Below are 23,074 nucleotides of genomic sequence, written 5' to 3' on the forward strand. Positions count from 1 at the left end.
GGATCTAGGAGTCTTGGTTGACCACAAACTTGACATGAGCCAACAGTGTGACGTGGCAGCTAAAAAAGCCAATGCAATTCTGGGCTGCATCAATAGGAGTATAGCATCTAGATCTAGGGAAGTAATAGATCTAGTGTGTATCTGAAGAAGTGTGCATGCACACGAAAGCTTATACCAAGAACTAACTTAGTTGGTCTTTAAGGTGCTACAGGAAGGAATTTTTTTATTTTGACTAGGGAAGTAATAGTGCCACTGTATTCTGCCCTGGTCAGACCTCACCTGGAGTACTGTGTCCAGTTCTGGGCACCACAATTCAAGAAGGACACAGACAAACTGGAACGAGTCCAGAGGAGGGCAACCAAAATGGTCAAAGGCTTGGAAACGATGCCTTATGAGGAACGGCTAAGGGAGCTGGGCATGTTTAGCCTGGAGAAGAGGAGGTTAAGGGGTGATATGATAGCCATGTTCAAATATATAAAAGGATGTCACATAGAGGAGGGAGAAAGGTTGTTTTCTGCTGCTCCAGAGAAGCGGACACGGAGCAATGGATCCAAACTACAAGTAAGAAGATTCCACCTAAACATTAGGAAGAACTTCTTGACAGTAAGAGCTGTTTGACAGTGGAATTTGCTGCCAAGGAGTGTGGTGGAGTCTCCTACTTTGGAGGTCTTTAAGCAGAGGCTTGACAACCATATGTCAGGAGTGCTCTGATGGTGTTTCCTGCTTGGCAGGGGGTTGGACTCGATGGCCCTTGTGGTCTCTTCCAACTCTATGATTCTATGATTCTATGGTAAATGCAATGAGTTAAGGGACAACCCTTCCCCCCGGGGGTTATTAAACTGAAACTTTAGTCAAACTGAATGGAAAACACCCAGAGTTCCACAGCAGAAGGAACTCGATTCACATTAAGTTCAGATGGAAATTATAGGAAATACTTTCAGGTGCAATTCCAAGATTTCTGAATTAATTCAGTGAATTAGTTAACATAAATTAGAGTTCAGTCCAAGCCCTGTTCCCGCTTTATACTCCTTTCCATGCACAGTGAGGACTCTCACTCTGCCTACACTAGGCATATCTTGCTTTCCCGTTCTAATCTACACACCCCGTTTTATGCAATCTGCCCCTTCTCCTTATTTTGAGCAACACTAATTAGATTTAGAACCACCTTCTCACTATATAGAGGGATCTGGCAACTTCTGTTTCAGTGTATCTGAAGAAGTGTGCATGCACACGAAAGCTCATACCAAGAACTAACTTAGTTGGTCTTTAAGGTGCTACTGGAAGGAATTTTTTTAGATTTAGAATGTCAGAGAGGAAATGTTGTTCTGCCACCTAGTGGCTGATCAGGGTAATACACGCAGAGGCCCAGAATGCGCCGAGCAAGTCCGGAGCATTTCTGAATCTTGAAACTTTCGAGTTCACTCATTTTCACCCGCTGCAGTGAAGGTCTCCTAGGTTTTATCAGGTGAGGACTAAAGGGAGAGATGGTTCAAGGGGGTGGGGGTGGGGCAAGGGAAGTATTAGAGCACAGGCTATGCAGGCAAACCACCCCTGCTCTTTCCAGGGGGGACAGAGCTTTCTGGCAGCCACAGGAGGGGGCCCGAGAAGGAGCAGCAAGACAGGGCTTGGGATGTGGCTGGAGGGGTTAATGGAGCTACAGTCATTTAGACCACATCTAACATTGTCTTGGGAAGTGTAATTTACCTCTCCTGGATCTACAGTTCCCAGCACTCTTAACAAACTATAGTTCCCACAATGCTTTGGGGGAAGCCATGCAATTTAAATCAGATTTAAATGTATGCTGTGGATGCGACCTGGAATTCTCCATGTGGTGCCAAGCCTGCTCCTCAGAAGAGGTCTCCCTGGGGTGCCACCAAGGACGGAAGAGCTGGAGACTGAGGTCTGAGCTATGGGCAAGAGTTGCTTAGAAGCTCTCTTTCAGAGGCTCTATTGTAATGACTAGGAGTGGTGCTTGTGCAGTAGAACGTCCCAGGTAAGGCTCCTCCATTTGAGCTACTGGCTAACAACCCCACAACCTCTCTTTTTTTAAAAAAAATTCTTAATTTTCAATTACTAAAATCCAATATAAACCACATTTTAACAATCTCAAATTACAATTACAATTCAAATATATATCAATAATAAAGCCAATTATACATTTTCCGTGGCCTCCTGTGTACTAGATTTCAAGGTGAGATAATTTTATTTCATCTTGCTTCCGAAGTCTTAATTAATCCATTTACATTCCGTCTTGATCTTAATCCCTTATCAACAGCTACAGAGGTTTTTTTTTTACTTCCATTCATATTGGCACATTTAATAAATTTTATTTCTGCAAGAGGAGTTCTGTATCCCATATATTTCCTCTGTGTGATGTTTATTTTGTCCACGTTGTTTCTTCATTCTTCCTATTCTCCATCATGTCCTGCACAGCACCGCTGCTTCCGCTTCGCTCTTTCTTTTCCTTTGTACCCAGAGAATGAGGCTGTAATTTCAACTGTGTCACACACCATCTTTTGTTGTTACTGTTTGAGTTTAGAGAGAGAGTAATCTGGGGTCCTGCCAAAGCCTTGGCCGATCTTCAAAGCTCAAAATCCAGGTCCTCCCATGGCAATACAGTGAAAGTTTGATGCTTTAAATCCATTTCAATTTTCTCACACAGTTCTATTTTTCATTGTAATCCATGAATATGACCCCGTTCTCTTTTGTCTCCTCTTGCCTTTTATCAGTTTGTTAGCATTCAAAGCGGGGGGGGGGGGGGAGTTGCCGAATCATTTATGTAGAAAGAAAGGGTAAAGACTCCCCCCTCACATACCATATTTTACATGGAAGGAAGTCTTCTTTCCAGTTTGAATCGTAATGGCTTTGTAGCTGTTTCAATTTAGCAGTTTATGATCTTGTTCCATCTGCTCCAGCACGTGCCTGTATATTAGTCATAATTTCTGTTATGTACTGAAGTTCTCACCCTGGGCCAGCAGGGGGATACAGTAGATAGTTATGCAAATGAAGGATCGAAAGTGATGTTCAGTGATTGGATAGTTTTAGAAAATGGCAACAGTTACATTGTTCTGGAGCTCTATACAGTATAAGCAGGCTGACTGAGCTCCTCAGTCAGTTCTGTTCCAGCTTACAAATAAAGAGCTGCTTTGGAAGAATCGCTGTGTCGTCTGATATGTTCACCCACAACTTAACAATTTCACTCTAATAAACAGAAGTACGTCTGCTTCCTAATGGCTGCGTATGAGGGTTACCGATAGGCGAAGTACTTTTGCACTCAGTGCCTCCCTGCCTCCCGTATTCCATGCCAGAGCGAGAGCCAGGTACTGAGACAATTTGCAAGTGAAGCTCATCCCCCCCCCCCGCCCCGGGCCCTGTGGGGAGCTTGAAAGGACAATTACCCTCAAATCATCCTTGTTTATTCTTCGCTAACTGTCTCCACTGGGACGCGGGTGGCGCTGTGGGTTAAACCACAGAGCCTAGGACTTGCCGATCAGAAGGTCGGCGGTTCCAATCCCCGCGACGGGGTGAGATCCTGTTGCTCAGCCCCTGCTCCTGCCAACCTAGCAGTTTGAAAGCACGTCAAAGTGCAAGTAGATAAATAGGTACTGCTCCGGCGGGAAGGTAAACGGCATTTCCGTGAGCTGCTCTGGTTCGCCAGAAGTGGCTTAGTCATGCTGGCCACATGACCTGGAAGCTGTACGCCGGCTCCCTTGGCCAATAAAGCATGATGAGTGCCGCAACCCCAGAGTCGGTCACGACTGGACCTAATGGTCAGGGCTCCCTTTACCCTTTACCTTTAACTGTCTCCGCTATTGTGGGAGTGGCATCCATTAAGGGAACAACCCCACCAACCTCAGTCCACCCTCATCTACCCGCTGGTTGCATGTCCTCTAAATCACAGCCAGTCTATGGAATGGCACCACCAATCAGCTTCCAACTTGGCAGGGAGGAGGATGGACACAAAACTAGAATTAGTTGTCTCTGCCTGTCATTGGCTTTGATCTCGCCAATATAGGCTGGTCTTCCTGCCTTCTGCCCCGCCAATGCCATTGGGCACCAGCCACCTCTGAAACTTCCTAGTTTGGTTGTATCACGTGTTAATTCCCCAGAGGAGGTGTTTGAGGGGGAGTCAGTTGCGGTTAAAGTTTCAACCTTGAGTGATTTCTAAGCAGACGGGAAGTGAAAGGCTGTAAATAACTGCTGCACTTGCAAGTTGCTTCATGTCAGCTGTCTCTTCTTCTGCTTTCCTTTCCTTTCTCAAGCGAAGAGAACTTAAGGTGACAAGACCATTTGCCTTTTTTTGTTTTCCATTTCAGGATTATGTTTTTCATGCTGATCCTTCTTTTCCTAAGGGAAATTTCAGGTACGTGTCCTACAAAGAGATCTCATGGTCTCTGCTCCTGTTGGTTTCTTAAGGAGAGGAACTGTGAGGGAAGGTCCACCAAGGACCACGCCAGGCAGAGCAGCTGCTGCCACAATTTCCCTTTTCTTTAAAACTCTTGTGAAGTCATGGAGAGCCCCTGGCACTTCTGCAAAGCCAATTTTGGGTTCCTCAGAGCAGATGGAAGATGTTCAGTTTGGGGCAGTGCCTGAAACAGCCTTTTGTTGGTAATAGTAAAAACGAAATGTGAATCTATGCCACAGACTGAAACTGACTTAACCATCCTTCCTTTTACACCATGAGAGTGAATGTGAGAGGCCTTGACTGTGCTGTTTTCAGTGCATGCTTAAAGCATCTTGGTTTAGACATGCCTACCCAAATATCTCAACTGCTGATGTATTTTTAGTTTATTGCTGGTTTTAATTTTCTGAATCTTTTAATTGTTTTTACTAATGATTTTACTGTTTTATTCCTTTCATAAACTGCTTCAAGGTTGTTCACAATTGGGCCATGTATACATTTTATGAAATAAATAAGCAATAACAATCAATGGGCTGGAGAGGAAAGGTTATTTCATTTAGGGAAAATGGCAGCTGAGGGGAACATAATGAGGGGTGTAGGAGACATCTGGAGAAAATGGAAACAGTAGCAGAAATTGCTGATGTTTGCTTACTTCTTCCATGCCCAGAATGGAAATCAGTCTAGCAAATACAATCAGTATTTGGTGCTGTTGCTATTTTTTCAACCTCCAAATCATATGTAACTGATTACAGTTTCCCTGCCCCCATTTGCATTGCATTAATATTAATATATTGGAATAATGTGATGGAAATGTAATTTACATATAATTGATTAAGTTCTGTAATTTTGTCACAGCCGATAGCTGCCCTATATCCTTTGGCATGGCAGAGGTGTCTAAAAGTCTGCATGATGTAAAGAAAATGGACAGAGGTCCATTTTTCTCCCCCTTTGTTGGTCATCCAATGAATCCAAAGGGTGTGAGATTCCCAGTGGCCCAAAGGAAGAACTATCTTGCAAGGCATTTACTTAAATTATGAAATATGCCTTCACAGGAAAGAGTGACAGCCACCCATTTAGATGGCTTTAGACAAATTCATGGAAGATAAGGTTCTGAATGGCTACTGGCTTTAGTGGTTACATACCACCTCTGGTGCTCTGAATTCCAGGGGCTGAGACTCGCAAGGGAGTCTTGCCATCAGGTCCCTTTGGGGCAGTCGTTCTCGACCTGCGGGTCCCCAGATGTTGTTAAACTACAACTCCTATTACCCCTAGCTAGCAAGGCCAGAGCTCAGGGATGATGGGAGTTGTAGTCCAACAACATCTGGGGACCCACAGGTTGAGAACCGCTGCCTTGGGGGCTCCCCATAGGATAGGCATCTGGTTGGCCCCATTGAGGGCAGGATGCTGGAGTAGAAGAGCCTTTGGGCTGATCCAGCAAGCTTTTCTTAGGCTCTGTCAGCCACCCTCCAACTCCAGCTCTGTATTTGGGGAGGTGATGGCAGTTAAAACGGTGTAACACTGAAGAAATATATACTAGCATAGATACATTCAGGAGAGGGACCACATTACAGCTTCCAAAGGTTCAGGGAATTCTTTTGCCCTGAAGTGCAAGATCCTACAAATACGAGCCGTGAACACTTTCCTCCCCCTACAGGCGCAACCTTCATTAATATTTATGAAAATGAAAATCACTGGCTGAGCTGCAGCAACACATCAGCCGATCAGAAGGAATCAAGATGGTGGTTGGGGAAAGACTGCTCCTCCTTGGTCCAATTTCAGCCAATGCCTTGTGATCCAAGTTCTCAGTGCCCAGCAGGAAAGAATCCCACAAGCCGATATCTCAACTGTACACAAAGGAATGTCTCTATTGCTGCTTTCCCAGGTGGTGGAATATTTGCATGCAAAGCCCTGTCAGGTAGCAATGCGTCAGATCCACACCCACTTATTAATAAGGAGGACCACTGCAGGAATTTCAACTTCTTCATTGTAGCAATAATAAACAACACTGTAGGTGAGTGCATTAAAAGACAGCATGTCATTTTGAGGTGAATTCAGAAAGCATAAGAGTAACAGGTGCACTGGAAAAAGAAATAGGAACACAGGAAATCTGCCATACAGAGTTAGCTAAGGATTATCTGCAGTGACTCCAGGGTTTCAGAGAGGGTTCTCTCTTGCTCTCTGCCCCTGAGCTAAGAACATAATTTCTCTTTTAGAACCATTTCCATTTATGTTTGCTAGTGGGAATGCAGGCAACAGCCATGAAATTCACAGCAAAAGCAAAAATGATGTGCTTCCAACTGAGGATAACTCTAAGAGTCAAAATAAATGAAAGACCTTTTTTTTAAAAAGAGAGAAGGCGTTAGACCAGATGGATGTGCCATCTTAGTCCTACGCAGATTAGACCCATTGAAGTTAATGGGCACAGCTCACCTGGGTCCATGAATTTCAGTGAGCCAATTCTTGATAGGATTAGTAGGATGCCATAACTAGCTGGTGTTTACTTTGGCAGGGAGACAGAATGCAAACCAGTTCAATCAGATCCATGCAGAATAAGCTGCAATAATGCACAGGTCAAAATTCACCATTGGAAGCAAAAGTATTGTAAAGCTCTCCCTTTTCAAACTTTGCCCATTTTGCTTGAGGGGCACTGACTTGAATATGTAATGTTAGTTTTCAGTGAGGTACAAATGCCAGAAAGAACCAAGGGGAAGCTTTTGCACATTTCTAGCAAATTGTATGAAAAAATGTCATGATTATGCACTGGTACCTCGGGTTAAGTACTTAATTCGTTCCGGAGGTCTATTCTTAACCTGAAACTGTTCTTAACCTGAACTTCCACTTTAGCTAATGGGGCCTCCTGCAGCCGCCGTGCTGCCGGAGCACGATTTCTGTTCTCATCCTGAAGCAAAGTTCTTAACCTGAGGCACTATTTCTGGGTTAGCGGAGTCTGTAACCTGAAGCATATGTAACCTGGGGTACCACTGTTACTCTCATGTGACTATGCCATTTTGCATTGCAGAGAGTAGCATGCAATCAGAAGAATTAGTGGTTGTTGAAGGAGAACAGAACTTCACTCTTCCTTGTGAATTTAATTTGACTGGTGCCAGAGACATATTTACTTTGTATTGGATTAAGGAAACATTTGAAAGGAGGTGCCTTGCTTCTGTTTCAAATGAAGACCACTGTTTTTCTAATAATCTAAACTGCTGTGTTGGCACCAAGATCAAAAAGAGACAGGTCAAAAATTTGACTGACCCACTTGACAGACATCAAAGTCATTACCTGACAATTTTCAACACCACCACTTCAGACACTGGAGTGTATTTCTGCCTGGTTGCTGTTTACACCAACAGACACGTGTGGAAGATTGTAAATAATGTGACTGTACAAGTACGAAAAGGCAACAGTGAAGGTGAGTTTAGAAATTATTTTTAAAAATGTGTTCTCTTCCTTTAGTTGAGTGTTGGATGCTCAGAAACTCTCCTCATTGACTGGGGACTTAGGCAGGAAGGGCAGGCACCCCGAAGGCCTTCCCTCACCACTCAAGACATTTGGGAAACTCTCGGAGAAACCCTTGTGGGGGACGGATCATGGTCATCTGTCCTCAAATTGGGCTCTGCCACGAGTGGTGGGGGAAAACAATCGGTTCAGAACTTTCTAGTTTACCCTTCCTGAAACACTGAAATTAATACAAATGTAAGGCTCTGCACTTAGGCAGGAAGAACCAGATGCACAAATACAAAATGTGAGACACCTGGCGTACATGTGAAAAGGATCTAGGGATCTTGGTGGACCACAAGCTGAACATGAGTCAACATGAATGTGATACAGCAGCTAAAAAAGCTGACACTATTCTAGGCTACATCAACAGAAGTCTAGTGTCCAGATCAAGGGAAGTCATAGGACCACTGTTCTGCCTTGGTCACACCACACCTGGAATCCTGCCTTCAGTTCTGGGCACCACAATTTAAGAAGGATGTTGACAAGCTGGAAGGTGTGCAGAGGAGGGCAACCAAGTCTGGAAACGAAGCCTTATGAGGAATGCTTGAAGGAGCTGGGTATGTTTAGCCTGGAAAAGAAGAGACTGAGAGGTGATAGGACAGCCATCTTCCAATATCTGAAGGGCTGTCCCATGGAAGAGGGAGGAAACTGGTTTCCTCATGCTTTCGAGGGGAGAACACAAAGCAATGGATTCAAGTTGCAACTCCACTTACCTTCAACAGGCTTGTGCGGGACAGTTGCTGCAGAGGTTTTCTCAACTGGCTTAAACCCAAAACAGACAATGTTTTTTTTTGGGGGGGGGGGGGAGGGAGGTGCTGGTGCTCACCATGAACTTATTACACTGAGTGCCACACTTTTAACATTTGAAAGGGAAAAAAAAAAGGTGCCGGTACTGCTTACCCTTGAGTCCCCCCAGAAAAAAAGCACTGGAAGGAGTATCCCATTAAAAGGATTTGGGAGAAGTTGCTTCTGTCCAGCCATCCAGGCAGGGGCCATAGCCCTCCTCAAGGTGGCGATCCCATGGAGCATTCCTACTTGATGTATGTCACAGGACCTCACCATTCTGTTGACCTCCAAAAAGGCTACTTCCAGCAGGTGGCTGGATGTTGATGGTTGTGTCCAATGCTTATGCCAAACCTCTGACATTTGCAATCGATAAAGAGGTGGCCTGATTTGACTCAAAGCAGTGCCCGTTCTGTCTGGTTCTTCTCTGTGAGTCAGGCAAAGTGGGCTTGGGGTGCCTGGGCATGCAGAAAAGAGATTCTGACTAAAGACCAGGAAGAACTTTCTGACACTAAGAGCTGTTTGACAGGGGAACAGGGTCTTCTTTGAGTAGGACTAGCATTGAATTCCACTCCCCATAATCCCCAAAGCTCTAAGCCCGAGAAAATACAGACAGGATTTTGGCTTGTATGATCATATCAGCAGATCAATGTTTGCCATCCATTATCCTCACAAAACTTTGAGGAATGTTTAAGTAATTTGGAAACAATAAAATTAGCCTGAGGCTGCCATGTTTCTTTTCCTCCGCCTGATACCATATCATATTGGGATCTCTTTTCAGGGTCTACTTTTACAAAAGAGCTACAGATCTCACTGGGAGTGGTAGGAGGAATTGTTCTGATTAGTGGGATAATATTGTTCCTTTGCTGGAAGAAAAAGTCTAAAGGTAATGAAAGAAGAACATATTATAAGGTGGAATCAAAGGTGACTGTGTGATTTGCAAAAGCATTTTAAACTGCTACTTAATAATGCATATATTTTTTGTTTGACAGGAAAGGCATATGAATCGCAACAAAGGTACTACATGTCAAACAATATAAAGAATTCTGCTGGTGCTTCTCTCCCTTCCAGACCATAAAAATGACTCTAAATTTATCTCTTCTATTTAGGGATCAGACCACAACTGAAATGGAAGAAGACTGTAAGCACAAGCCCCCTTTTGAATAATGTTATAAGTGGTGTCTCATGTAAGAGATATAGGCAAATGTCCAACACATATTCCTTAGAGGATGTTACATGTGTCACATTTAGTGGACATGAATCATTAAGTGTGAATTCAGATAGTTAGCATTCATGCAATTAAAATTCTGCATAGAACTTGAGCAGGTTAGGAAAGGAGACTAGGTCGGCGAATGCAAAGACGCCATGTGTCAGAGCTGCTTCAAGATCCTAGCTCACAGAGGATCACGCTAGCCAGCGGTCATTAAGTAAAAGTCTTTATTGAGTTACAGTTTCCATTCTCAAGCTGCTACTTGCAACTCTACGTCTAATGGCTAGATCGGCGAAGCTCCGTCTGAGTCTCCGCCCCTTGTGCACCAACTTAATATCCTAGCCCTGCTCCACCTTTTCCGCCTGACTGTCCTCCTCTGGGTCCCTCTACCCCCCGGGGTTTCTTCCTTCCTGGATTCTTCTGACGCTGACCCGGACCCTCCTGCCTCCTTGCGCCGGGCTTTAGGACCTGGTTCCCTTTCCGGGCTGCTTACTGCGCCGCCTTCCTCTGCATTTGAACTTGGCGCGCGCGCCCAGCCTTCCACTTTCCTCTTAACCGTTTCTTCGCTCCCCGATGGAGGTGTGGCCACTCCTGACTCATGCCCTCCCTCCTGTGGTGAGCTGCCAGCGCTTGCCCCCTGGCTCCCTCTTTCTTCCCTGCTCCCTGGCGGTGACGCTGGTCCCGATTTCCAACTGCTCTCCCCTGAGTCCCCTCTGGCTCTATCTTCCTGGGGTGCCCCCCTAGACTCCCCCCTTGCCCTGGCCACTGGTGCTCCTTTCTGTGAATCCTCTGATTCACTGGAAAGACTAGGAGATCTCGGGTCGTCGTCATCACTCATCTTTTCTTCTGCCTCCTCCCCTTCGCTCTCTGTTTCCTCCCTTGGCCTTGCCTCTGCTCCTAAACCCCTGACATCCATCCCCCCCTCGAAGCCCCCCATTCCCCCCTCCCCTCCTTCCGGTGCTGGAGCTGGGTGCTGCTGCTGCAAAGGGACGAACGTCGGATATCGTTCGCTTCCCGTGGCGGGCCTCCATCTGAAGTCTCTCGGGTCTTCCTCCCTGCTCTCGTCGACGACGGTCACCTCCGCTTCCATCTCTGTGCTGCCGTGCTCGAAACCAGGGTCGTCCCCGAAAACGTCCATGTCCGTTTCTCCCTCACTTCCTCCTGGCGGCGTTGCTCGTCCTGGACCTTCCTGCCACTTCCTGCGCCACTGCTCCTCTGGTCTATCGTCCCACCAATACGAGGGTTCTGAGGCAGATCCCGAGGGTGACCCCTCCGGGGAACGGGCGTCTCGTATCGGGTCCTCGTCCGAGTCAAACCCCCGGAACGTGCTGGCAGAAAGCGTTGGCGTGAAAAGCCAGTCGTCGAAAAAGTCTGCTGGCATAGGTCTATGTGGGAAGAGGGCATGAAACTCGTCTTTGAGTAGAGGTTCGTCCAAGGCGTAGCCCGGCACCCAGCTGTTCGCACTGGCCGGGGTGCCCTCCTTGGCGAGAAAGTATTCTACCCCCTCTTCCCCCCATCTGGAGTCCAAAATCTCCGTGACTTCGTTGATGCGCTCCTTCTGTGCCACTCCCGCGTGCCCTGTTCTGTCTCTGACCGGACTCGGCGCCGTTCCTGGTTCCTGGAACCTGTGCGGTGCCTTGTAGGGAGTGAGCACCGATCTGTGGAACACCGGATGCATTCTGGAACCCTCCGGAAGTGCCAGTCTGAAAGCTACCGGGTTGACCTGCTCTTCGACTTGGTAGGGCCCCAGTTGTTTATGCCCTAGTTTCTTCTTGGCCAACGACCTGGCCGGCACTGCGTGGGCTGCTAACCAGACCCAGTCTCCCACGTGGAGCTCTTCGCCAACCCTTCTGTGTCTGTCCGCTTGTACCTTGTATGCGTGTTTGGCCAGCTCCAGGTGGCGCCTCAGCTGATCGTGGACTTCCTGCAGCTCCGACGCGAACGCATCTGCCGTCTGCGGCTCCCCCTCCCCCATTCTTTCCAGTCCCGGGAAGGTTCTGGGGTGCCTCCCGTTGTTGGCGAAGAACGGCGTGACCCCCGTGGACACGTGCTTCGTGTTGTTGTAGGCGAACTCGGCAAGCGGCAGGTAATCCACCCACGTCGCAGGCTGTTGATTCGCATAGCATCTCAGGTACTGCTGCATGATGGCATTGACCCGCTCCGCTTGCCCGTTGGTCTGCGGGTGCCTCGCCGACGCCAGGTTGATCTTGACGTTTAGGAAGCCCATCAGCTTCTGCCAGAAATTCGAGATGAACTGCCGCCCGCGGTCGGACAGAATAGACCGTGGCAGACCGTGAACCTTGAACACGTGGTCTATGAACAGTTTGGCGGTTTGCTCCGCCGTGGCCACCTTAGCACACGGAATGAAATGGGCCATCTTGGAAAACAGGTCCACCACCACCAGCACTGCCGTCTTGCCCCTCGAGCTGGGCAGATCCGTGACAAAGTCCAGAGCCACCCTTTCCCAAGGTTCGACCGGAGTTTGCAGCGGTTCCAACAGTCCGGCCGGCGGTCTGTGCACTGGTTTGGCCCTCTGGCAGGTGTCACACCTTGCCACGTAGTCTGCGACCTCCCCTCTCATTCCAGGCCACCAGAAATCCCTGGCTACTAAGTCCACCGTCTTCTCCTTGCCAAAGTGCCCGGCCGTGGGCGCGTCGTGCAGCTGCTGCAGCACCTTGGCGCGAAGGTCGTCTCCCGGCACGTAGATGGCCCCTTTACGGATGAGCAATCCATCTCGTAGCTGGAAACCGTCGGCCACAGCCTTGCCCCTTTGCACCTCTGCCATCTTTGCTTGCGCGAAGGAGTCATCCTGCAACGCTCGTCGCACCGCCTCCAGGTCCACGGTGGCCGCGGCGCACGCCCATACTGTTGGTGCGAAGATGTGCATGGCTGCCGCTGGCGTTGCGTCCTCCAGATACTGTGGCTTACGGGAGAGGGCGTCCGCCATGATGTTAGTGTCCCCCGGGACATACTCTATGCGGAAGTCGAAGTTCGCAAAAAACTCAGCCCAGCGTATCTGCCTCTGGTTTAGGAATTGTGCCGTGCGCCAGTGCTCCAGATTCTTGTGGTCCGTGCAAACCTGCACCGTGTGCTTGGCGCCGATCAGGAAGTGCCTCCAGGCTTTGAACGCTGCATGAATGGCCAGCAACTCCCTGTCCCAGATGGTGTAGTTCTGCTCGGACTTGCTGAGCTTCCTGGAGTAAAACGCTCCCGGTCGCCACACCCCCTGCTGGTCCTTTTGCAGCAGGACCGCCCCCACGGCTCTGTCCGAGGCGTCTGTCTCCACCCTCATCGGCCTGCTGGGGTTGACGTGAAGCAGCTGCTCTTCCGACGCGAAGAGACGCTTGAGTGCCTGAAAGGACTGCTCCGCCTCCTCTGTCCAAACGAACTTCTTTTTCTTGGAGCTAAGCGTGTCTGTGATGGCCGCTGTCTGCATAGCGAAGCCCTTGATAAACTTGCGATAGAAGTTCGCAAAGCCGACAAACCTTTGGACCTCTTTCCGGTTGCGTGGGCTCTTCCAGTCCAATACCGCTCGAACCTTGGCGCTGTCCATGGCGAGCCCTTTGTCAGACAACTTGTAGCCCAGAAAATCCACCTCCGTCACGTCGAATTGGCACTTCTCCAGCTTGGCGTAGAGCCTATGTTGCTTTAGTCTGGTCAGCACTTCCTTGACGTGCCTGTCATGCTCCTGCTGCGATTCCGAAAAGATCAGGATGTCATCTAAGAAACAGACGCACGTCTTGTAGAGAAGTCCCGCCAACACGTGATGCATGAAAGCTTGAAAAACGTGGGAGCCATTTTGCAGTCCAAAAGGCATAACTCTGTATTCGTAGGTACCCAGTGGCGTGAACATGGCCGTCTTCCACTCATCTCCCTCCCGCATGCGAATGAGGTTGTACGCCCCTCGCAGGTCTAATTTGGTGAACACTTTTCCCTTCCGCACCTTCGCCAGGAGGTCGTCGATTCGGGGCATGGGGAAGTCCGACGGCTTGGTCACACTGTTTAAAATGCGATAGTCCACGACCAGTCTTTTTTGGGGCGTGTCTCGCTTTTTAACAAAGAATACAGGACTGCCCCCCGCTGCCTTGGACTCTCGGATGAAACCGCGCTCCAAATTATGATCGATGAACTCTTTGAGTTCCTGCAGCTCGTCCTCCGACATGGAATACAGTTTCCCTTTAGGCAGCGCCGCCCCCGGCAGCAGGTCAATTTTGCAGTCATATGGTCTGTGAGGGGGTAGCCTGTCCGCCTCCTTCTCGCAGAAAACTTCCAAAAATTCTGCGTACTTGTGGGGAATCGCTTGCAGCGTGCCTAGCAGCAGCTGTGACTCCTCTTCCTCTCCTTCCTGCCGGTGCACGATGCAGTGTTCAGCACAAAAGGAAGAGCCGAAGACCAGCTGCCTCTGGTACCAAGCCAGCGTTGGGCTGTGCTTGTCCAGCCAACTCATTCCCAATACAATGGGCGTATCCGATAGTTGAGTGACATTGAAGCTGATGACTTCTTTGTGATTCCCAAGTCGCATCGCCATTGGCGGCGTCTGCTTCACCACTTGCCCCCCTAGCAACTCCCTGCCATCCACCGCGACAACCTGCAGGGGCAGTGTGGCCGGCAGCAACTGTATAGCGTGCTTGTCGACAAAGTCCTGCCCTATAAAGTCCGCGTTGCTGCCCGAGTCCACTGTGATGGGCACGTCCATGGTGATTCCATTGGGCAGCTGGAGAGATGCGGTGAGCCTCACCACTGGTTTGGGCGGGAGGGGGTTCACGGGCTGTAAAATCTCTGGGGACTGCGGCACTAACACGTCTGGCTGGGCCCCAGGGCCTCTTCCTCCAGCCAGACTGCTTCGTTTCCCTGCTGTGTTTCTCCTTGCTGCGTTGCTGCAGTCACCATTGCCGAGGCTGCAGTGAGCTTGTGGAGCCTCTGGGGACACTCTTTCGCCATATGCCCTGGCTCCCCACAGACGTAACACTTCCTGTTCCCTCTAGGAGGCTTCGCTTTCACTGCTGCCGGTGCTAGGGCTCTGGTTGCTGACTGAGCCCTTGCACCTCCAACCTCCATAGGTTCGGCTCCTCCTCCTGGCGGAGGCGTGGATTGCGCCCGCGCTGCTTCTCTGGGAAGGAAGGAGGGGCCCCTGGCTGGTTCGCGCCCTCCACGCCCTTCGTCCCTGCTCCACGGGCGTTCTTCCAGCCTCACCCCCACTGCCAGTGCCCTCTGAACGACCTCCTGGGTGGTTCGGGGTCTCTCCCCCCTTGCGATCTCATCTTTAATCGAGCTGTGCAACCCCTCCCAAAAGAGGTCTCTTACAGGGGCCGAATCTCTGTCCCACTCCAGGGCACTGACCAAGGCGAAAAAGCGGGCATGGTACTGCCTGACGCTGGCCCTCCCTTGTCTTAGCCCATGCACCTCCTTCCGGGCAAGATCCACGTCAATGCTTGATAAAAAACACCCATCCATCGCTTTAATAAAGGCATCTGCATTCTGGAGCGCCGGATCCTTATCTCTCCATAAATTGCGTAGCCATGCTTTAGCATCCCCATGCAAATGAGACATGATGAATCCCACTCTCTCTTGCTCATCTCTAAAGTCTTTATGCAGCAGTTGCAGTGCGCACAGTACGTCTGCTCTAAAGTTGGGATACTGTTGCAGGTTCCCATCGAAGTGAGAGACCAGCCCGCCTGTTCGTCTCGCCAACCCAATTCCCTCCTGCCGGGGTGTCTGCTTTGTCAGCACGTCTAACCTGACCTGGAGATCCCTGCAGGCGGCAGCTGCCTCCTCCTCTCTCTTCCTGGATGCGAGAGCCTCGGCAGTCAGTTGTGACACTGCTTTTCTGAGTTCCTCTATCTGCTGCTCAGTCGTCATGTTGTCTGCCGTTTGTGAGCTAGCTAGTAGGCACCTGCTTCTCTCCTCTCCTCGAGGCTGTAGATGCCCACAATTTTTGTGAGACGGAGCTTACTGTCAGAGCTGCTTCAAGATCCTAGCTCACAGAGGATCACGCTAGCCAGCGGTCATTAAGTAAAAGTCTTTATTGAGTTACAGTTTCCATTCTCAAGCTGCTACTTGCAACTCTACGTCTAATGGCTAGATCGGCGAAGCTCCGTCTGAGTCTCCGCCCCTTGTGCACCAACTTAATATCCTAGCCCTGCTCCACCTTTTCCGCCTGACTGTCCTCCTCTGGGTCCCTCTACCCCCCGGGGTTTCTTCCTTCCTGGATTCTTCTGACGCTGACCCGGACCCTCCTGCCTCCTTGCGCCGGGCTTTAGGACCTGGTTCCCTTTCCGGGCTGCTTACTGCGCCGCCTTCCTCTGCATTTGAACTTGGCGCGCGCGCCCAGCCTTCCACTTTCCTCTTAACCGTTTCTTCGCTCCCCGATGGAGGTGTGGCCACTCCTGACTCATGCCCTCCCTCCTGTGGTGAGCTGCCAGCGCTTGCCCCCTGGCTCCCTCTTTCTTCCCTGCTCCCTGGCGGTGACGCTGGTCCCGATTTCCAACTGCTCTCCCCTGAGTCCCCTCTGGCTCTATCTTCCTGGGGTGCCCCCCTAGACTCCCCCCTTGCCCTGGCCACTGGTGCTCCTTTCTGTGAATCCTCTGATTCACTGGAAAGACTAGGAGATCTCGGGTCGTCGTCATCACTCATCTTTTCTTCTGCCTCCTCCCCTTCGCTCTCTGTTTCCTCCCTTGGCCTTGCCTCTGCTCCTAAACCCCTGACACCATGCAAGAAAACATCTTGCTTGTTGGAGAGAAAGGTGCACTTTATGCCATAGGAGCCAACTCCGAGGGGTCAAGGTCCTTTCGCCCTCCCAAAAATATTTGAAGGGGCTCCCCCCCAGTTGATGGGTAGTGCCATTTAAATGGTGTGTGTGTGCTGTGCCATGTGATTGTTTATGCAAGGTAGGGCTTACCTGCCCCCCATATTTTATTCAAGTTGGCACCCCTGCTCCCTGCCATGCTAGTTGTCTAGATGCAGGGAAACATTCACAAATATGATCTCTCAGCTGCTGTAATGGGAAGGTGGTGGTTCATTTTACCACCTTAGGATTCTAGAGCTTCATTCGCATCTCATTCTGTGGGGGACTCTTTCCTTTTGTGTGGGGGTCAGCCATATTTCCAGACTGCACTGGGGTAATAAAAATCCTTAAGAGGCCTTCAAGAATGACAGTGACCATTTCAGTTTGGAGCAGCAGGGAAGGGTCTAGCAGAGGTTCAAAATAATAATAATAATAATAATAATAATAATAATAATAATAATAATAATAATAATAATAATTTATTTATTTATTTATTTGTACCCTGCTTATCTTGCTGGGTTTCCCCGGCCACTCTGGGCGGCTTCCAACAAAGATTACAAATACATTAAAACATCAGTCATTAAAAACTTCCCTAAACAGGGCTGCCTTCAGATGTCTTCTAAACGTCAGATAGTCGTTTAGCTCTTTGACATCTGATGGGAGGGCGTTCCACAGGGCGGGCGCCACTACCGAGAAGGCCCTCTGCCTGGTTCCCTGTAACTTGGCTTCTCACAGTGAGGGAACCGCCAGAAGGCCCTCGGAGCTGGACCTCAGTTTCCGGGCAGAACAATGGGGATGGAGATGCTCCTTCAGGTATACTGGGCTGAGGCCATTTAGGGCTTTAAAGCACCAACACTTTGAATTGTGCTCAGAAATGTACTGGGAGCCAATGTAGGTCTTTCAAGATTGGTGTTATGTGGTCTCGGCGACTGCTCCCAGTCACCAGTCTGGCTGCCACATTCTGAATTAGTTGTAGTTTCCAGGTCACCTTCAAAGGCAGCCCCACGTAGAGCGCATTGCAGTAGTCCAAGCGGGAGATAACCAGAGCATGCACCACTCTGGCGATGCAGTCCATGGGCAGGTAGGGTCTCAGCCTGCGTACCAGATGGAGCTGGTAGACAGCTGCCCTGGACACAGAATTAACCTGCACCTCCATGGACAGCTGTGAGTCCAAAATGACTCCCAGGCTGCGCACCTGGTCCTTCAGGAGCACAGTTGCCCCATTCAGGATCAGGGAGTCCTCCACACCTGCCTGCCTCCTGTCCCCCCAAAACAGAACTTCTGTCTTGTCAGGATTCAACCTCAATCTGTTAGCTCTCATCAATCCTCCAACCGCCTCCAGACATTCACACAGAACCTTCACTGCCTTCACTGGTTCTGATTTGAAAGAGCAGAACCACTGTATGACAGTGCCGCGAGCTCTCAGCTCCTCTGGACTGCCCAGAAGGATGTTATGATCGATGGTGTCAAAGGCATGTTGTGTGCAGGCATTGGAAATGACATGCTGTGCAGGTCTGCACTTTCTGACTGTGCATCTGGGACAGATGTTTTGCACCTCTAGATGTTTGCCGAACTAAACTCCCATCTGCCCCAGCAAGCAGGGCCAACGGCCAAGGATGTTGATGATAATAATATTATATAATTTTTATTTATTTATACCCCGCTCATCTGGCTGACTTGCCCACCCACTCTAGGCGGTTTCCAACACAAAGAATAATCATAATAATAAAACATCAAACATTAATAGTAACAATCTGATCCTATATAAATAGTCACAATATCTTTAAAATAAACAACCTACATCAAATAAAGCAAAATTCAACAATCCACTAAAATTCAATAGTAAACAGCAAAATCAAACATCAAATAATAATTAAACTGTTTAGTAATTCTTTATTGTAATAAATATAATCTATAACATTGGTCAACAACAAATTTGTGTTTTTTCAGTTGATTTAGGACGAATCTGATGCGCTGAATCCAAAAATCACATTGGTTTTGCTCAATCAGGTCAAGTTTTTGAGCTATGGCCATGTCTTTTTTATGTTTTTGTTCACATGTACGCTTGTGTGGAGCATTTTAGAAGAAGTTGGTGGGGGTAAAATGCCATGTCGAATAATTGTTTTGATTGGAAATGATTATTTTAATGACAAGAAGTATTCAGGTCCGATAGTTCTGGGTGATTATGTCGAAAAGGGATCAGTTTGAAGTCATAAAACCTCGAAATCTTCCATAAATTGGTGCGGCTGGGATCAACAGAAAGAACCGGAGCAGCCTCAAGTATCCTAATCTTCAATCAGCACGTCGTCCTGTAGCTCATTGTGATGAAATTCCAGTGCCTATCTTCAGAGAACTTCCTGACATTAGTGATGAAGATGCCTCCAGTGTTGAAGGACATGAAGAAGAAGAAGTGGTTCTTGAAGATGATGCTCCACATCCATTTTCCCAGAAGGAGTTGGATGATCTAGTTCGCGACCTCAGCTTGTCGAAGGACTCTGCCAAACTGTTGGCATCCAGATTGAAGGAAAAAAACCTCCTCTCTGACAGTGCTCGCATCAGCTTCTTCCGCAACAGGCATCAAGAGTACCTCCGTTTTTTCTTGGAAGAGAAGGACTTGGTGTACTGTGCAGATATTGCACAGCTTCTGCTCAAGCTTGGAGTGCCACAGTACGAACCCAAAGATTGGAGACTGTTCATTGACAGCAGCAAACGATCACTGAAATGTGTTCTGCTACACAACGGCAACCATTTTGCCTCTATACCCCTGGCTCACTCGACTACACTGAAGGAGAACTATGAAGCGGTGAAGTATGTGCTGGATAAAATTGGTTATGATCAGCATAAGTTGTTTATTTGTGTTGACCTGAAGATGGTGAACTTTTTGTTGGGACAACAGTCTGGCTTCACCAAGTACCCATGTTTTCTGTGCATGTGGGATAGTAGGGACCGTGCTCAGCATTACACGAAGAAGGACTGGCCTGTGCGGGAGGAATTGGTGCTTTGCAAAGAAAGGAACGTCATCAACGACCCTCTGGTGGACAGAGACAGAATACTCTTCCCACTGCTGCACATCAAGCTCGGCTTAATCGAGCAGTTCACCAAGGCTCTGGACAAGGATGGTGCATGGAGAAAGCTGACTCACAAGGAGAGCATTTGGCTAGGACATTTCCCCCTGATGTGCTTGGTTTCTATGTGCAGGGAATCCACACAACTCTTTTTATTTTTAAAAAACACACAACAGCAGACATAGATCAACATCACACAGAACACAACAAACAGTACATAGGGTAGGATCTAATGTTTGTCCTACTTAGAGTAGACCTGCTGAAGTTAATGAGCATGACTAACTTAGGTTTATTCAGTTTATTGGGGCTACGCTGAGTAGGACTCGCATTATTATTATTATTATTATTTATCCAATTCGTTCAACACAGAAATTTTGAATGTAACACTGGAAAAGAAAGATATTGTAAACTGCCCTATGATCCTTGGATTAAATTAAATAAAATTAAAATTAAATATAAAATAAATAGGAAAATAAAATAAAAGTAACATACAAAACCATTTGCTTACCTTTAGTATAAAATGGTAGAATTTAGAAAGGACTTTGCCATATGTTAGTTGTAGGTGCATAGCTTGGTTCTAAAGTGGTGCATCCATTATTTTCAGGTCCCCCTTTAAAAATAAGATAGTTGAACTTTCCATCTTAAAAATCCCTTGACATAACTTTGTAGGATAGGATTGAAAACTCATCTGAGTCTTTCCCCCTTTTCCCCTTACAGGCTCCCCATATGCCGTTTCCAGCCGCAATGACATAGATGGGAATGAAGTTGTGTATTCACTCGCGATGAGTCCTGGTGTGAACCCAGATAGTCTCTATTCTTTACCAGAGAGCAAATCAGATCCTGGAATGCAACCTGGAGAGAATGTGCAAGCAATTTATGCTGTGCCAAAGAAAGAGAGATCTTGAGTAGCGCCATGGATCGAATGTTAGCTACAGATGTGGAAATTCTGGCTTGATGTCTATGTCCACACTAACTATAAAGCCAGTGGCCATGGACGAGTGTCCTTGATCTCTCAGCTTCAGTCAGGAATAGGCCATAAACAGTCTTGGCTTCCCCCAGAGAATTCGGGTTGCTAGAAGATCCCTGTTTTGGCCCACAGAGCTACAGTTTCAGAGTTCCCTGTGAAGAGGAATTGATTGTTAAACCACTCTGTAAATTGTAGCTCCAGAGGCGTAATAGGGGGATCTCATAACATAGGGTTGCCATAAATCGGACACAAAAGGTTTTTGAGCTTTTTCGGGGAAAGTTGTTGAGCTTTGGAAGATTGCCCACAGAAAGTTGGCAACCCTATCATAACAGCACTCAGTGCCCTTAATGAACTACAGCTCCCAGAATTCTTGGGGGTGAAGCCAAGACTGTTTAAAGTGGTATCATAGTGCTTTTAATGTATGGTGTGCATGCATGCCTCCCTCAAGAACCTGTGGCCTTCCAGATGTGGACCCACCCTTCCCTTACACCCTGCTTGGGGGCTGAATAGGTTTTTTTTCGTAAGCCCCCAGTTGGCCTGGGGACTCACTCCTCTTTTTTTGCTGCCGCCATTCTGCTGGGAGTCCTGTTTTTGGATTGGTGTTCTGGACTGGTTTACTTGGCTTTCATTTTGGGCAGGAAAGACAAGTTAAGATCTGGTGGGGCAAATACCTGAGGCACAATTGGGTTAAGGGCACTCTTTGCCACCCTACACTGTCTTGACGTTGGGTCCTTTGGGATGTCCTTTGGCCTTGGCAAGTGCCTGGGCGTGAACTCCAGCCCGGTGGTGCCACAGTGCGCTTGTCAGGTTCACATGCCCATGGGGACAGCATCTTAGGGGTGGGCAGGGCCAGAGGTGGATGTGGTTGAGGCAATTGTTGTGACTCTTCCCTTTATAGAACAGGCTACTTACCAGCCATGCAAAAGTCAGAGGTTTCTGCTTACACCCCCATCTAGGCAAGCAACAGGCGTTGTTCCAAGAAGTGTGTCAAAGAGAGATCTTTCCCAGTCTGCATCTGTATTGGAACTGTTTTAAATATGTTTTTATTATTTTTATTACTTTGTTGCTTGGTGTTTTCTACCTTGAATGCCTTTAGGAGGAAGGATGGGATATAAATTTAATGAACAAATAAAATTTAAATAAATAAATAAAGCAAGTAAGTTGAGTTTGATTACCATCACCATCAGGGTTCTGGGACACATTTCAGCCTGGCAAAAGCACTCAAGGAGGGGATGGAGCAGAGCTGGAGAGGGTCTGGTCTGGGAGAGGAGGGGCAGCCTGTGAAGGGTTTGGGAGGCCGCACAGGGCTCATCCACACACCTGCTGCTGCTGCTGCTAGTCCCATGGCTGCAAAACACGGGCCCAAGCAGCAGTGTAGCTAGCTGCTCAGGTGCCCGGGGTGGCACACATGCCCTGCAGCCGGAGGTGGAATGAGCCGCCCACGGGGGCAGGGCGAGTCTCAGCCGTAGGACGGCTGAGGCGGTGGGCAGACGCAAGCCCCACGGTGTGGCACCCAGTGCCCCCCGCCTCACCTAGCTACCCCTGTGCCTTCATGATCACCTAAGTGTGGACCTCCAAACATTCCCAGAGCCCTCCCCCCATTGCTCTTGCTCCCTCCCATAGGAGCTTATGGAGAGGGGAAGAAATGGGGCCGGCTGGTGGGTTTCTGGCTTATTGCAGAGATTCAAAAGCCGCTTTTTAGGGCAACGAGCCTCCAAAGGCGGCTTCCACCTTGCAGTCATAAAACCCAGAGCAACCCAGACCCACCAAACGTATTAACTCACTCCCACACCGCCCCTGACAATACCAGAAAAGCAGCCCTCATGGAAACCCGTCCCAAGCAGCCTCAGCCCATTTCAACCCGATCAAGCCTTGGAAGGTTTTCTAGGCGGCTGAAACCTGGCAGGAAGATCCCTGCCGCCCCTCCTGGCTCCGGGGGCAGCCTCGCTCTCTGCCCGGCTGGCCGCGCAGGGACTCTCCTGGTTCCTGCGGAGGGAAGCGGTTTTCCTCCGCAGAGACTTACTGTGCCAAAGTGAGCAGGCGAGGGAGACGGAGAGGAGGAGGCAGCTTAGGCAGATTCATGGAGGAGAGGAGGCTACTAGCCAGAAAGGCTGTGCTCTGCCTGCAAAGTTGGAGGCAGCAATGCTTCTGGTTTCTGGAAATCACGCGAGGGGAGAGTGCGCCTGCAGTGGCTTAGGAAGGGGCGTGCGGTGGGTGCCGGGGCTATTTTTTGTCACCCTCCTCAGTGATGACACCTGGGGTGGCCTGCATCCCCCTTCCTAGCCACTGGGTCCAAGTGGTTTTCCGCTTGTCCCGCCACTTTCCCAGGAAAAACCCACTCTTCAGCCCCAAAGAGCAGGTT

At 48.7% G+C, this 23,074-nt stretch overlaps 1 protein-coding gene across 3 annotated transcripts; it reads left to right on the forward strand.

The window, feature by feature from the left end:
* Positions 1–1,347: 1,347 nt before the first annotated feature.
* LOC308573563 (uncharacterized protein) lies at positions 1,348–21,872 on the forward strand. 3 transcript variants are annotated; one of them, XM_081170664.1, is made up of 8 exons: positions 1,357–1,465; positions 4,317–4,363; positions 6,057–6,413; positions 7,422–7,814; positions 9,468–9,572; positions 9,679–9,703; positions 9,796–9,827; positions 20,463–21,872. In XM_081170664.1, exons 2-8 carry the CDS (start codon positions 4,321–4,323, stop codon positions 20,648–20,650), a joined length of 1,143 nt encoding a protein of 380 aa, XP_081026790.1. In that variant the 5' UTR covers positions 1,357–1,465; positions 4,317–4,320; the 3' UTR covers positions 20,651–21,872. The 3 variants fall into 3 exon arrangements, with proteins under 3 accessions (XP_081026792.1, XP_081026790.1, XP_081026791.1); XM_081170666.1 differs by lacking the exon at positions 4,317–4,363 and having other exon boundaries at positions 1,348–1,465; XM_081170665.1 differs by lacking the exons at positions 1,357–1,465; positions 9,468–9,572 and having other exon boundaries at positions 4,120–4,363.
* The last annotated feature ends 1,202 nt before the right edge of the window (positions 21,873–23,074 follow it).

The sequence above is a fragment of the Podarcis bocagei genome, assembly GCF_964188305.1.
Source record: "Podarcis bocagei genome assembly, chromosome: 14".
NCBI lineage: Eukaryota > Metazoa > Chordata > Lepidosauria > Squamata > Lacertidae > Podarcis > Podarcis bocagei.

What these genes read in the sequence shown, in the direction of transcription:
- LOC308573563 (XM_081170664.1), top strand. Translation starts at nt 4,321, where the DNA reads ATGTTTTTCATGCTGATCCTTCTTTTCCTAAGGGAAATTTCAG. An exon ending in AATAATAAACAACACTGTAG is followed by an intron (nt 6,414 to 7,421) that starts GTGAGTGCATTA and finishes TTTGCATTGCAG; the next exon opens with AGAGTAGCATGCAATCAGAA. An exon ending in ACGAAAAGGCAACAGTGAAG is followed by an intron (nt 7,815 to 9,467) that starts GTGAGTTTAGAA and finishes ATCTCTTTTCAG; the next exon opens with GGTCTACTTTTACAAAAGAG.